General features: G+C 41.4%; 1 protein-coding gene across 2 annotated transcripts; it reads right to left on the bottom strand.

Moving 5' to 3' along the window:
- Positions 1-8,660, bottom strand: ppdpfb (pancreatic progenitor cell differentiation and proliferation factor b). Of its 2 annotated transcripts, none has more exons than XM_079518178.1 (5): positions 8,479-8,660; positions 4,144-4,229; positions 3,398-3,475; positions 1,232-1,331; positions 1-564 (listed from the first exon to the last, which is right to left on the bottom strand). In XM_079518178.1, exons 2-5 carry the CDS (start codon positions 4,193-4,195, stop codon positions 450-452), a joined length of 345 nt encoding a protein of 114 aa, XP_079374304.1. In that variant the 5' UTR covers positions 4,196-4,229; positions 8,479-8,660; the 3' UTR covers positions 1-449. The 2 variants fall into 2 exon arrangements, with proteins under 2 accessions (XP_079374304.1, XP_079374303.1); XM_079518177.1 differs by lacking the exon at positions 8,479-8,660 and adding an exon at positions 5,826-6,020.
- Between the last annotated feature and the right edge of the window lie 4,883 nt (positions 8,661-13,543).

Here is a 13,543-nt window from a genome sequence, read left to right on the forward strand (position 1 = left end):
TTAGGCTGCAGGTCTACTTTATTGTAACTGCAATCACAGGGTGACACCAGTGAAAAAAAATGTTTTAACAAAACAGACGTGTTTGCACCACAGTATTACAGAGACAAAGACAGTACAAATGTAAAAAAAATGATCAACATGGCGCTCATCGTGTCGTAATCGTATTCTCTTTTTTTGTTCATTTTATTTTTTCTTTTGGCGATAAAAAAACACAAGGTTACAAAAACAAAATAAACTAGTACGGCAGCCTGTTCTACTTAGTACAAAATAATAATTATGAACTAAAAATGGTTGTAAACGGGACTTCATCCCGCCACCTAGCGTTGGTTGGTCGGTGTGTCTGTTCGATTCCCCCAAGGCGTGGAATGGAACGGAGCGTGGAACGGGGGTGGGGGAGACGGGGAGGTGGGGAGGTTGGGAACGGGGTGGTGGGGAGGTTGGGATCAAGATCAAGGAGAGGCGGGGCCTCCCGACTCGCTCGATTCGCTCTCCTGGCGACGCATCACCATCTCCCTGGCAACACAGGAGATCTGGCCATTTGTTACCACACCAGGACCCCCTGCCCTGAGAGAGAGAAAGAGAGATGGTCAGATAGGATAGGGCTTAACTGAAAGAGTGTGTGTTTTTATGTTTTGCACATGGAGTGCTGACTGAATTCTCCTGCCATTTAAAGAGCCGTACCTGTTGTGTCAATGTAGAACAATCAACAGTTAAACACAGAAATAAAGAAAGTGAACAGATCAAAAGGACCAAGGAAAAAAGTAGTAAGATGAATTACTAGTGTAAGGCAAGGACAGAGGACACTCAGGACAGGTTAAATACAATATACTACAGTGTCAGCTGGTACTAATAACTGCTCATGTAATACTAATGTGCATATGAGAACATTTCACCACAGTGCGATATCTTGGTGGAGGGCCAACACAGCATAGTTGCCCTGTTACTTGACTGAGCAAGCTGTATTCCATTGGATGGAAAAGTACAGCTCTAGTTTGGTTGTTGGGCAAGCTATCATCATTAGTATTATGCAATCACACGCCCTGTTTGACAGGGTAGGAGCTAGCAGAACAATTACAGGCGTGTTATTACTATATTAGGACGTTGGCAGATAGGGACATTGACATGCAGGGTAAGTTTAACACAACACAGAATCATAACTTGTACTTCTAATATGGTTCTTATTGACAGTATGGTGCAACACTGCACTATACCAGGACTTCTGTGAACTTACTTCTGCAGTGCTTCCTCAGTTAGGGGGGTCATCCCAGGTGTGTTCTGCTTCCCAAAGAAGAAACTGGACCACCAATGTCCCGGGTCTTGTTTGGGGAGACCTGAAGGCCAGACAGGTCAGTCAGTAACATTCAACAGGACCGTCCGCAGCTGTTCTAACACACTAAAAGCTACAACTGCAGGTCACAAATAAGGAAGGGCTGTGTTTCTGGACACACAGTATATGACAACTGTCAGATATGCAAGGACTACTGACGACATAAAAAATGCTAATACACCACAGCTGCTGTGTGTGAGAGAATCTGACAGTTTAAAGTTATAAGTAATTTACTATAAGTTTGTACACAGCCTATATATATAAAAGATACATGTACAGTAGCATTTATTTTGTCCCAGAACCAAAGAAGACGTGTGTGTTAAAGCCAATCCTGACCGTGTATGCAATTGCACGCAAATACATGTTCAAGCAAGCCCTGTGTGTTGGCATGAACCCGTTTCACCTGCTAGTCAGTGAGAGAATGATAACTGAGCATTCCGTCCTCGACCTGATTTGGCTGCAAGCTTGGCTCCATGCCAGACTAGACACTCTGAGTTGTCATTCAAGCCCAGAAAGCAGGAACTCCCTGCCTCCAGATTTACAGTCATGGCTGGTTGCCAAAAATAGGTCAGGTTCTTGAAACTGTGTTAAAGTTGAGTGTCCCAATAGCTTCCAATGCTGACTGATATAATGTTACATTAAATATAGGCAGGGGAGTGTGTGTGTGTGTGTGTGTGTGTGTGTGTGTGTGTGTGTGTGTGTGTGTGTAAAACACTCTTACAATATGAAATTTGTTTGAGACTAACCCAAAACTAAAATTGTATTCTCCTTCATCATAGACAAACTACAGCCTAAGTTTTTAAGTAATTTTATAACCATAAAACAAACGTTTGCCATCAGCTGTATTTAAGCCATATTGCATATAACTTAAGATCGATGCCATGTGGTGAAAATAGCTGATCTACAAGCTCACAGTCACAATGTGTCCAAAAATAGAGATGCCAGGTTGAAAGTGTAAACACAGCTGGTCCAGATATTATTCAAGCCAAGCAGTGGGTTGGACTTTGGACAAGAACTAGTTGTAACCAAATACAGGTCAGGAACATTGCTTTAGCAACGATACGATGATGGGTCATGCAGTCAAATTATCTCACAGTATCTTCATCACAGTGCCACTTTTAGAACCTTGACACCGCTCAAACACTGAGCCAGTAGTTAAAAAGGCCTGACTAACACTCCTGACCCAGTATTTGACTCTAGTCCAGCTGGCCCTCCAATAAAGCTATCCAGCATTACTGGTCAACTCACTGGACCTAGACTGGCATAGTTGGGGAAACTCATCTACTCCCAATTCATTCTATCATCATTCCATTATTCACAAAGCAGTGCAAGCATGACTCACAGTGACAAGGTCTGACTCACTCCAGGCAATCAATATAGTCATTAGCAAGTGAAATTGGAGACGGACTGATGAGCAATGGTATTGCATGTCAGGATGACAGGATATTATGTTAGCCATGTACTGTATATTACACAATAACATAGTAGTAGTTCTCTCTCTCTACCTCTCTCTAGCCTTTCATATTAAAAAGCATAAACTCACTTCATCAATGTAACCCACGTACCTTTGACTTTATTTAATAATTCTGAAAACTGGTCCAATAACTAAAGTCCAGAATATAAAGTTTCAGTGTATAATACAGATATTCTGTCAATGTGTGTTATGGATGCACTAAACTAATTTTAATTGTATTGTATGTCTCATACAGTGACAAATAAAGATCTTATCTTATGTCTATAGTGAAAATAATCTGTTATTTTTGGCTAGTGACGCGGTTGTATGACAAAGTATTATTGGGCTCAAGGGGGAGGGAACTTTGACATCTGAACCCCTACACTTAGTATTTGTGGAATAAAATTTACTCAACTGTCCATATATACACATGTACCTCCTAATGCCTCTTCTATACTTTGTTTGCGTGCTGGTTTCACACCAAAAATAGCAGGTCTACATACAAGCTCTGAGCTTGTGGACGTGCTAAATTCAGTGCGTGACCTGATCCGCAACAAAGTATAAATCAGGCTTAACAAGAAGTAAACCAAACGTCACCACCGCTGAAAAACACACACCTGGATGATGAGGGATGACCTCTCCGGCGTACTCCGAACTGCCACAAGAGCTACTGCTGGAGGTAGAGCCAATGCGCCCTGCAGAGCAAAGATGAGAGGGAGAAGGTGGTCAATGTGAAATACAATACAAAGGCATGTAGCAGGGAAAAACTGGACGCCCATCACTTTCATATGAAATTCAAGCATTGTGGGTTTGAATTCATGAGAGGGTTAGGCTATCAAAAAGCCATTAGCTCTGAGATATATGCTATCAAAAAGCTATTAGCTCTGATATACACAACATAAGAGCTATAGAGGCAACATATCCCCCTGTGATTCACTCAGGTGGGTTACTACTCTATTTTAGGACACTGATGAGAACCAGACACACCCAGAATGTTCTCCCACTCAAAACAAAAAACACACAGGCATAATTATCTTTTCATGAAGCCAGTAACAGTCTTCGCAGTCGATTTCCTATAAGAAATGCCTGAATTTAGGTGTAGTTTTATGAAGAGATGCACTTCTCTGGGATCTGATTAATTAGTATGGCAGACCTGAGGTTAAACAGGATTTAGTCTGTCTATGTCTACGTGAACCAGGTATACAGGTGAGGACTTGGGCACCCCCAAACACCACCACAACCACCAGAAAATGCATGCTCTACTTGTAAATGTGATTCATGTTGTCACCTTCTGTCTAGCAAATGCATTTGGAAACATTGGCATTACAACACCACTGTGGCTGAAGTGAAGAAAGATACCCACTTCGGTAGTAGTCGTTGGTCGCCATGAGAGAACCGCCTGCAATGGCTGCCATTCTGTTGGTCGCTGTGTGCTGTGCTTGATGGAAACTAGAGGAAGGAAGAGGAACAACAATGAGTTAAAACAATGAAATACTTAAAATAAAAAAATAGATGAATTGACTTGAGATGTCTTATGTTCCATTATTTAAAAAAACAGCCCCGTTTGTTTTCATGATTCTGTTCTTACAGTTTGGCTAAAAAAAAACTGAGGATGTGTTATTGAACCATTAAAATACACACTATATTTTTCATACATACAGACAGTACATACATACATATTATTAAGGCTGTCACAATACTCAAGTTGCCACGTATCCAAAAATTATTGAAATTGACATTTGATACTGTAAAATTACAAGCCATATTGCGATTGTCACGCTATTTAATTATGTTACTCCCGCACAAGGTGCTGTTGTTTTATCTGTGTATTCCACACCAGCGAGAGTTTCTGAAGTGCTGAGCTAGGTAGAACGGTGTTGTTAGGGCATAAAACCCAAAGTATATATTATGAATACGTTAAAGACATTTTATTATTCTTATTTGTTTTTATTTTAATTATTGCTCACAACTTCAAATACTCTATGTCTCCCTATGAGTATTATATTGTATTTTACTTTAACATTTCTGTACACATCATCTATCTCTCCCATATGCTTCATTTTATTCTTTTTTTGTTCCCGTTTAAAAATGTAAAAAAAAAATGTGGACAAAGAAATAATATTTGAAAAATGTTGTATAACATGATTGTTGATGTCCTTAAATACATAATTTAAAAAAGATTTGTAATAGTTATTTGAGAAACACGTGTTTTTCTTCACAAATCAAGACTCACTAGCCTAATAATTAAAATCTAATTGTGAGCTTAAAAGTCAAATTGAACACACACACACCTAATCAATTAATGACGTCACGTGTTTACATGACAGAAGAAATTGCGACAGTTATATGGGCCTTTGTCATCACAGCACTCCCACGCTCGCTCATAGCCAAAATATATGAAAACTGATTATATATGAGGGAAGTCGAACACATTTAAAAACAAAATGAGGGGTGGAACACGATGTCAAATGTCTGGGTCTGTGACATTCAAAATAAAGACATAGCCGAAACAGATCGAGGCATTCAGACATTGTCAACGATTTAATGTTCACCAAACAGTTTGCACATGTTCATGTTGTGGAATGTCATTTTTGTTGTAAACAATACAAAAATAACATTTTAAATTACGGTTAAGATTTAGTTGCTAGCATCTTCAGAGTAAATTACTGGATCAAAACAAAGCACCCCCGGAGGGGACAAAAACAAAACAATAACCTCTAGGCTCGAGTCGCTCGACTCGACCTAGCATCCATAAAGGGCCAAGCAAGCACTGTAACTCTAACCGTCGTTCAGTTGTGGCGTGGAAAGAGGCTATATCCGCTTGAGTTAGAACGACAAAAAAAGATTCATAACTGCTTTATATGTCCGTTCGTAAGTATGACGGCATCGATCTCAGAAAATACTAGCCGATGTACAAGCTCACAGCTCAGGGCTTGTAGATCGGCTATCTATTTTTCAGCTTTGCCTTGCCTTCCCCAACAACAACAACAACAGCGATCAGAAACAATCCACCATCTTCTCGAGTCTGAACAACACAAAGCTCACCTTGGGTGACCCAGATGTGCTTCGGTCTTCAGTCGCAGCAGCACCCAGTACAACTCTGGCGGCGAGGCTGGGAGGAGGAAGGGGGGTAAACGCTAGGCGACAGGGCCCATTTGAAAATAAGTTTTGGGTAAATGTAACCCTCCAAGGTACGCGCTCAGATTCTGCTCCGACGTCTCTTTCTATAATGTGAGGGCTTCCACTGGTGCTTTTATAAGAGAAGATGGAGGTGACGTCGATATTTCTTGGGGCGGAGCGAATTCAGCGCACGCGCTGACCCGGCGAGAAAACAAAACAACAGAACTACATTACAGTAGGGCCAGGCTATACAGTACAACACCACAACTCAAATGCAAATAGCGTAGACCTAATATTTCTCCAGGACTATTCTGCATTATTTTTCTTCTGGCTGCAACGTTGTCACTTTCCACTTTACTTATTATTACCGCTTTGGCCTATTACACTTGTATAAACCGTTATTACACATGATGTACATGGCATTGGTCTGTTTTTAATTGTATTGGCTAATTGTTGTACCTTTGTTAATTGGGTCTGTTGCGACATCTACCACTGTACATACTTTTATGCGCATGGGACAAAGACTAAAACTTCTATAATCTTGTTGTGGAAGAATGTACTGTAACTAGAACAATATGAGTTGGATATGCAGTTAGAATCTGCACCTGACTCGCTGATAAGTTATAACACACTATATCTTTATACCTGGGAAAAACTGAATCCATTCTTTTTGGATCAAATAGTAATCTCAGCAAGGCAGATGGCTTCTTGGTTAGAGTGGGTGACAATATTATCACACGAAAAGATGAAATTACCTATAGGTTCCATCCGGGAGGAAAATCTTTCCGGTGATAAAATGGCCATTCCTATACAGGATCTCCTCACTGGTCAACAAAAACACCTTGAAGACCCTAGGAGCCCTCGTACAAGGTTTCTTCGACTATGCCTGCACCTCTTGGTACCATATCACCTCAAAGGCCCTTAAAACAAGGCTCCAGACCTCCCAAAACAAACTGATCAGGCTACTACTTGGCCTCACTCCCCAAACCCACCTCACCCCTGCCCACTTTGACAGGCTGGAATGGCTTAGGGTTGATGACAGAGTACAGCATCTTGCAATGGGTCTGGTCCACAAGATTCGCTACACCTGGCCTGGGCCGTGGCTCAGTGGTCCAGGCACCTTGGCTGGTAATCCAGTCTGGCCTTTACTGCATGTCACCCCCCCATCTCTCTCCCCATTTCCTGTCAGCCTACTGTCTATCCCTCCATAACAAATATATATAAAATAAAGGCGAAAGCCACAAAAAAACGCTACAACACCAAGATACCCATGTACCTGTCTAAATATACTTCCTTAATGTCAACGAAGTCCACACCCACAACACCAGAGGGAGTTCAACAAACCATGTGCAACCCAGATTCGGCACAAACAAGGGACTAAATTCATGTCGCTCCTATGCCACCAAAATGTGGAATGCCCTACCAACAGTCATTAAGACATGCAAATCCCTTGACTCCTTCAAAACTGCTCTCAAAGGGCACCTACGGACGGCTGCAATTCAAAACTGGCCCCCGTAAACTCTGAAAATAATTGAAAATGGTGGGCCCTATTGTAAACAAGTGTAATGCTTTATGGTGTCGTCCACTCAGTTAACAGTTATTGTATTGAGTTTTGAAATGTACTGTAATTCTGCAGTTATTGTATTGAGTTGTACTTGAAATGTACTGTAATTCTGCAAACTGTTAATAAATCAATCAATCAATCGGAGGAGGCCGAATCACATCATAAGTGAGGATCCCAAAAATAAAAAGAAGGTTAATGTGTCGGCCTACTAGAAAAAAGTTGGAACTACAAAGATTGGGATGGTCATAATTGTCAATAAATAATTCAATAAAAAAAAGAAACAAAAGTAGAGTGATCAGTGGCATACTGTTTTTCCCCTCAGGCTCAGTTTGACCTTATGCTCTCATTGCTCTGTCCTCCTCAGGCCATATGGCCTGATGCCCTGCTGGGCTGGCACTGCCCCAACTGATTTATCCTCTGCCCATTTCCTCAATATGGGTATAGAAGACAGTGTTTTTTAACTCCCCATCCCCCTCTCAATTTTTACTGGGTTCAAGGCCCCTGGCCTAAACCATCTCGCCCCTCGATTCTTTTCTGCCGACCTCACGCCGACCGCTCGATGCCGCGGTTCTTGTATTATTTATTTTGTTTTACTGAGAAATAAGGTTAGAAATAAATGTAGGGTTAGGCATAGTTTTACTGGGGTTACGTTTAGGTATAGGGTTAGGTTTAGCAGGCATAGTTTTACTGAGGTTAAGCCAAGGTTAGGAATAAGATGTCTAGTCCAATCAATGACACCTGTCATTTATTGTGCCATACTGCCACCTAGTGTTAAAACAATTTGTTTTGTCCATCATAGTCTTCATTGAAATTGGACTCATTGGATTGAAATTCCCTCAAAACTCTGCGAGCATTGGTTGCATGAAGTTTCAAACTGGCACTTTGAGCACTGGAAACAAAAAACATTTCAACAAACTAAAACTATAAATTGGCAACATTTTGCAACTGAAACGTGCCACGAGCCCACGACCACTATCTTATTTACAGGCTTTTTTCTGACTCGTATCCACTTACTGTGCACACCTTTGAGGACGGTAGGTCTACAATGTTGATGTTGTGTTGCTGTCCAAACACACTACCTTGTGTATTCTGCGCAGAGGCACAGAACATAATGTTACCTCCAATTCCCCTGAGTCCTGTTGTTGTGTTGTGTTGCAACTGTGCAACAGTTCAATCAGCCAACTATTACTTGCACCTGGACCCTGAATGCATACGTACCCACCAACTCTAGGAGGCGCACTGTAGTGGCACTTGACCACTACAAATAGACAATTTACATAGGCAGCGGCTACACACTGGTCTCCCTGCCTTTTCTGTGAAATGTTGTTTTGTGAAATAGGCTAATATTAACTTGCGTAGGCCTGCCCTATGTGGTTTTGAGTTCACATTCACATTTCAGATTATGTTGCCACCATAAGCTCCCATTTATTCACATTCTTCGCCTTCTCATCCACAAGAATTCTTCTTATTCCTCTTTCTGGCCTCCTCTCCCACTGTCAGTGTCATCCTTAAAGCGGCTATAAGCAATAATATGTCAAATTTTAATGACCTTTTTTCCCCCTTCTTTTTGGTATTCAGACAGCCAGTGTAACTGCCATTTTTCCAGTTTCCAGGCTCCTTTGCAGTTACTTCACAGGTATGGCATGGGAGTGATCCTGCGCAGTACACACACAGAAAATAGTAACAGATGGATGTCCAGTCTTTGATCCAGTTTGAGTGTTATTTATTTATCAGAAGTGAGCAGTTGAAATTACAAACATACCAGTTTATATTGAATGGTTCTTTCTTTCCTTTCTGTCTGTTTGGTTGCTGATTGCTGCTGTGCTGCCTAGTGCCTGCTGCTGGTAAGAACGGTTTGGCTCCCCAATCCCTGTGTCTAGCCCTCCTCAGTGCACCTGTGTCACCTTATAAGTGCACACCCAGTGCTGTGCATACTGGAAATAATCAGCTACAGCCAGCAATGGGTAGAACGCTCCCAAACAAAATGTAGTCTCTGTGACACATCTAGGGGCCACAATCTGCATTCAAAGATGTTCCTAGAAGCTTTGTCATTGGTCGGAAAAACAACCCGGTCGCAATGACTAACCAATCAGGAAGCAGACAGGCAAATCAACCAATGACAAAGCTTCTAGGAACATCTTTGAATGCAGATTGCGGCCCCTAGATGTGTCACAGAGACTACATTTTTGGGGAGTGTTCTAACCCATTGCTGGATGTCTGGAAAAAAAAGAAAAAAATTGTCATTAAAATTTTGACATTATTGCTTATAGCAGCTTTAATATCTTCAGCTGCTCCACTTTCATCTAACACTTCTTCCACACTCTTTCAGCATCTTGCCTATTTCTCCTCCTTCTCTACTACTCCTCCATAAGCCACGTAATGTGACCTGTGTTCAGGTCTTCTGTAAATAAAAAGTCTCATTTATTATTCCTATACCAGTTTTACCAGGTCCCAGGCTATAGTGTGGTTGAAATTAATTGGGAAGTCATAGACTGGCTGGCCTCTGCCAGGCCAAAGACAAAGGCCTGAGGTTTTTTATGTGTGTAATATGTTTTTTGTTTTTTATATTTTAGTCATGACGCCATGTACATGACCAAAAACCTGTAATGAAAATGTGGTCTCACTTCCTTCCTGGACTACAAAGTCACACCTCCATGAAGCCTCCTCCCTCTACACAAGGAGGGGGAGTGCACTAAAGCATTATGGGCATTGTAGGAATTCAGCAATCCAGTCAAACCCTAGTCAAACATACAGGCTTCACGTCATTATTTTTCTGGCCATAGGGTGCAAATTTCAAATTGTGCTACTGTTATCTACTACAAATACTACCAGTAAGACGCCTGAGGGCGAGGTCGCGTGCACTGGCCATATGGAGCGTGTCTTGAGTGTACAGGGTGCGATGAGGTCAGATCAACATAATGGAATGTCAGAACAGGTTAGCTCCATATATGGTCGTTCTAAGGGTGGCAGCGGGGGCAGTGTCTTGAATGTACATGGTTTGATGAGGGCCCAGGTAGGGCCGGGCCTTAATTTTCGGGCCTGTTGAGAACTTTAGTTTACCCCAGCTGCCAGGCGTGGCTGCACAAATAACTTTGGGGCAGGCCCGTCTAGAGTTTAAATGGACAGGTATCAGTCAAAAGGGAGACATCGAAAAGGAAGGATGGATGGGGAAGGATCAACATAATGGAATATATGGGGGCTTTCCCCATGTATGGGGATGATGATGTCATAGTGATGTCACAAGACCTGGGCACAATATATGGGGGCTTTCCCCATGTATGGGGTTTTAATATCATATCATCCCTGATGATGTCATAGTGATGTCACGAGACCTGGGCACAATATTGTGAGTGACGATTGTCAGTGAGTCAGTGACAGATTGAGTGACGTGACATGACGTGACAAAAACACTAGGTTTCATAGTTATCTGCGACCTACAGTCGCAATTAACATTGAGTGACTGCAGTTTCTTCCAGCTGTGAAATGTCCCTTTAAGCTGAAGGGGCGTGTGTCTGTGTGTTTGTCTGTAACTAATCTTGCAAACTGCTTGACCTACATTCTTTTGATATATTTAATAATTTTGGTATATCATCATCATCATCACCTTTATTTATGCTCGGAAATACAGTTGAGCCCTCATTTTCAATGTAGCCGAGGTTACAATTCACAAATACAGTCAAAAACAATACATCAAACACAACATTATAAATCAGGATAAATTACAAAGGAACTTAAATGCAGAACAACCAGTAAAATAAACCAATTGAAGCAGGAGCAATCACGGTGAAAAATGTTCTGGAGCATTCCTTTGAACTGACCGAAGGATGGCAGGGAGCTCAGTTTTAAGGAGTTTTGAAATGCATTCCACAAAGTTGGACCATTGACAGAAAAAGCTGTCTTGCCCATCTCTGTCTAAGCCTGAGGAACCTTGAGCCTAGAGCAAAAATCACTAGAGCGGGTCTGATACATGCTATTGTTCAATTCCAACATGGAACAAATATAGTCAGGGAGCATACCAGCAATGGCTTTATATAAAAATCACACCCGTGTGAACTGAGTGGTGTAAGGTTTTATATAGCATGATCAGCTGTGGTCTGACGTAATGTCTGACGTTAAAGATCTTTGGCTAGGTAGACTCGTCTTCTGATGTGATGATTTGTGACCATGAAGTTGATTCAGCTGGAGTTTTTGTCCGATGTGAGGTATTATATAAGGTAAGGTATTATATACCCTGATCAGCTCTGATCTGACGTAATGAAATCACACCTGGATGTGATTTCACAACTGGCTTTTTTTGTGCAGAGAAAATGACCACGGTTGCTACGGTCATCCAGTTCACCCGGGTGTGATTTAATTACGTCAGAAATTATTTTGAACATAGCAACCATGGTCATTTTTTTATGCACACAAAAGCCAGTTGTAGGAGTGGTTTACACCACTCAAAAATAGGTGCCAATGCTTATCTCGCAGAGTGGTAGACAGTGTCTAGCCGCTTTAAAAGTGAAGGACCTATAAATAATGTTGCCGTAGTCCAGGACCGAGTGGAAAGTGGACTCAATAATAGCGTTTTTACTGGAATTTGGAAAACAGAATGTATTGCTATACAGAAAACCTAGTTTTTGTCTTAGTTTGGAGACAAGATCAACAATATGAAATTTAAAAGAAAGTTCATCGTCAAGCCAGATGCCAAGATATTTATATTCAGAGACCCTCTCAAACGTGGAGCCATCTGAAAAAGTTGTACACTATCCATAGCCCTAGAAAACAGCATACATTTTGTTTTACTTGCATTTAAAACGAGTCTTAGCTCAACCAGGGAATCCTGGAGAAAAGCAAGCTGCAGATTCTTAACGGCAACCTCAACACAATTGGCAACACAATATAAAACTGTGTCGTCCGTGTAAAGATGGGATTGACAATCCTTCAGAGTGGAAACAATATTATTACTTACTTATCCTCTTCGTCCCAGTTGGGGCATAAGGCCGCAATCATACACTGCCACTGGATCCTGTCTCGTGCTTTGGCCTGTGCTTCGTCCCAGGTAAGACCCATCTCCTTCAGCTCCACCATCACTGTCCTTCGCCAGGTGTTCTTTGGTCGGCCTCTTTCTTTTCCCAATTGGCAGGGCAACCTTGGGTGCCCTTTCGTTGGGCATCCTGAGTACGTAGGAAACAATATTATTAATATATAATATATTGGTAGTCCACCAGAGGGAGTTCCTCTGACCTCATCCCCCCAAGTTCAAGTTAAAATGCATTATACTATGCAGCTACAGCACAATGGATTTCTGTCTAGTAACAATACCCCTGAAATGTCTTACTTCCCCATTAAAGGACCACTTCACCACTTTTCAACATCTCTTCATATAATTGGTCCTCACTAATGTTCATGATAAAACACCACCATTTTTTCCTACTCAGTCTGTGTCTCATAGGAGGGCTTTGGGCAGTTCGGACACCCGTCCACCAGTGACATCATCATTAGGCAGATTTTTTTAGATTTGTTTTAAAATATATTTAGATTTGTATTATCGTGAGAACGATGGCTTCAACTTTTGCATTGCAACTTTTCAGGAAAAGAAAGCCTGCCGTTTCTATTAGCTTGGATTCATCGATGATGTCACTGGTGGACGGGTTTCTGAACTGCCCACAGCCTTCCTATGAGACACAGACTGAGTAGGAAAAAATTGTGGTATTTTATCATGAACATTAGTTAGGACAAATTATATGAAGATTGGTTGAAAAGTGGTGAAGTGGTCCTTTAAGGTTTAAGGTTGACGTATTGGACATAGCCAAATTCGTCCCCGGCTGATCTCTCCCCAGGGTTATAAACGGCCATAATGTGAACTTCATACACATATAGGCTACTGTATCAGATAGAAGTTACATTTTAATAGGACCATCACGGGAGGAAAACGTCCAAGTGTGTATCTCATACATCAAATATACAGTATGACCTCAGGGGTCAAACTTTAATCCTAGGTTAAAAATAAAATGTGTTAATGGCTGCATTATTGATTCATTTGATATAAAAAAGGGTGTGCAGGGGGAGAACAGAAATGATCAAAGCCACACACCAA

Source organism: Electrona antarctica, assembly GCF_951216825.1.
Source record: "Electrona antarctica genome assembly, chromosome: 2".
Lineage (NCBI taxonomy): Eukaryota > Metazoa > Chordata > Actinopteri > Myctophiformes > Myctophidae > Electrona > Electrona antarctica.

What these genes read in the sequence shown, in the direction of transcription:
- ppdpfb (XM_079518178.1), bottom strand. Translation starts at nt 4,195, where the DNA reads ATGGCAGCCATTGCAGGCGGTTCTCTCATGGCGACCAACGACTACTAC. An exon ending in GACCAACGACTACTACCGAA is followed by an intron (nt 3,476 to 4,143) that starts GTGGGTATCTTT and finishes TTTGCTCTGCAG; the next exon opens with GGCGCATTGGCTCTACCTCC. An exon ending in GGTCATCCCTCATCATCCAG is followed by an intron (nt 1,332 to 3,397) that starts GTGTGTGTTTTT and finishes TCTGGCCTTCAG; the next exon opens with GTCTCCCCAAACAAGACCCG.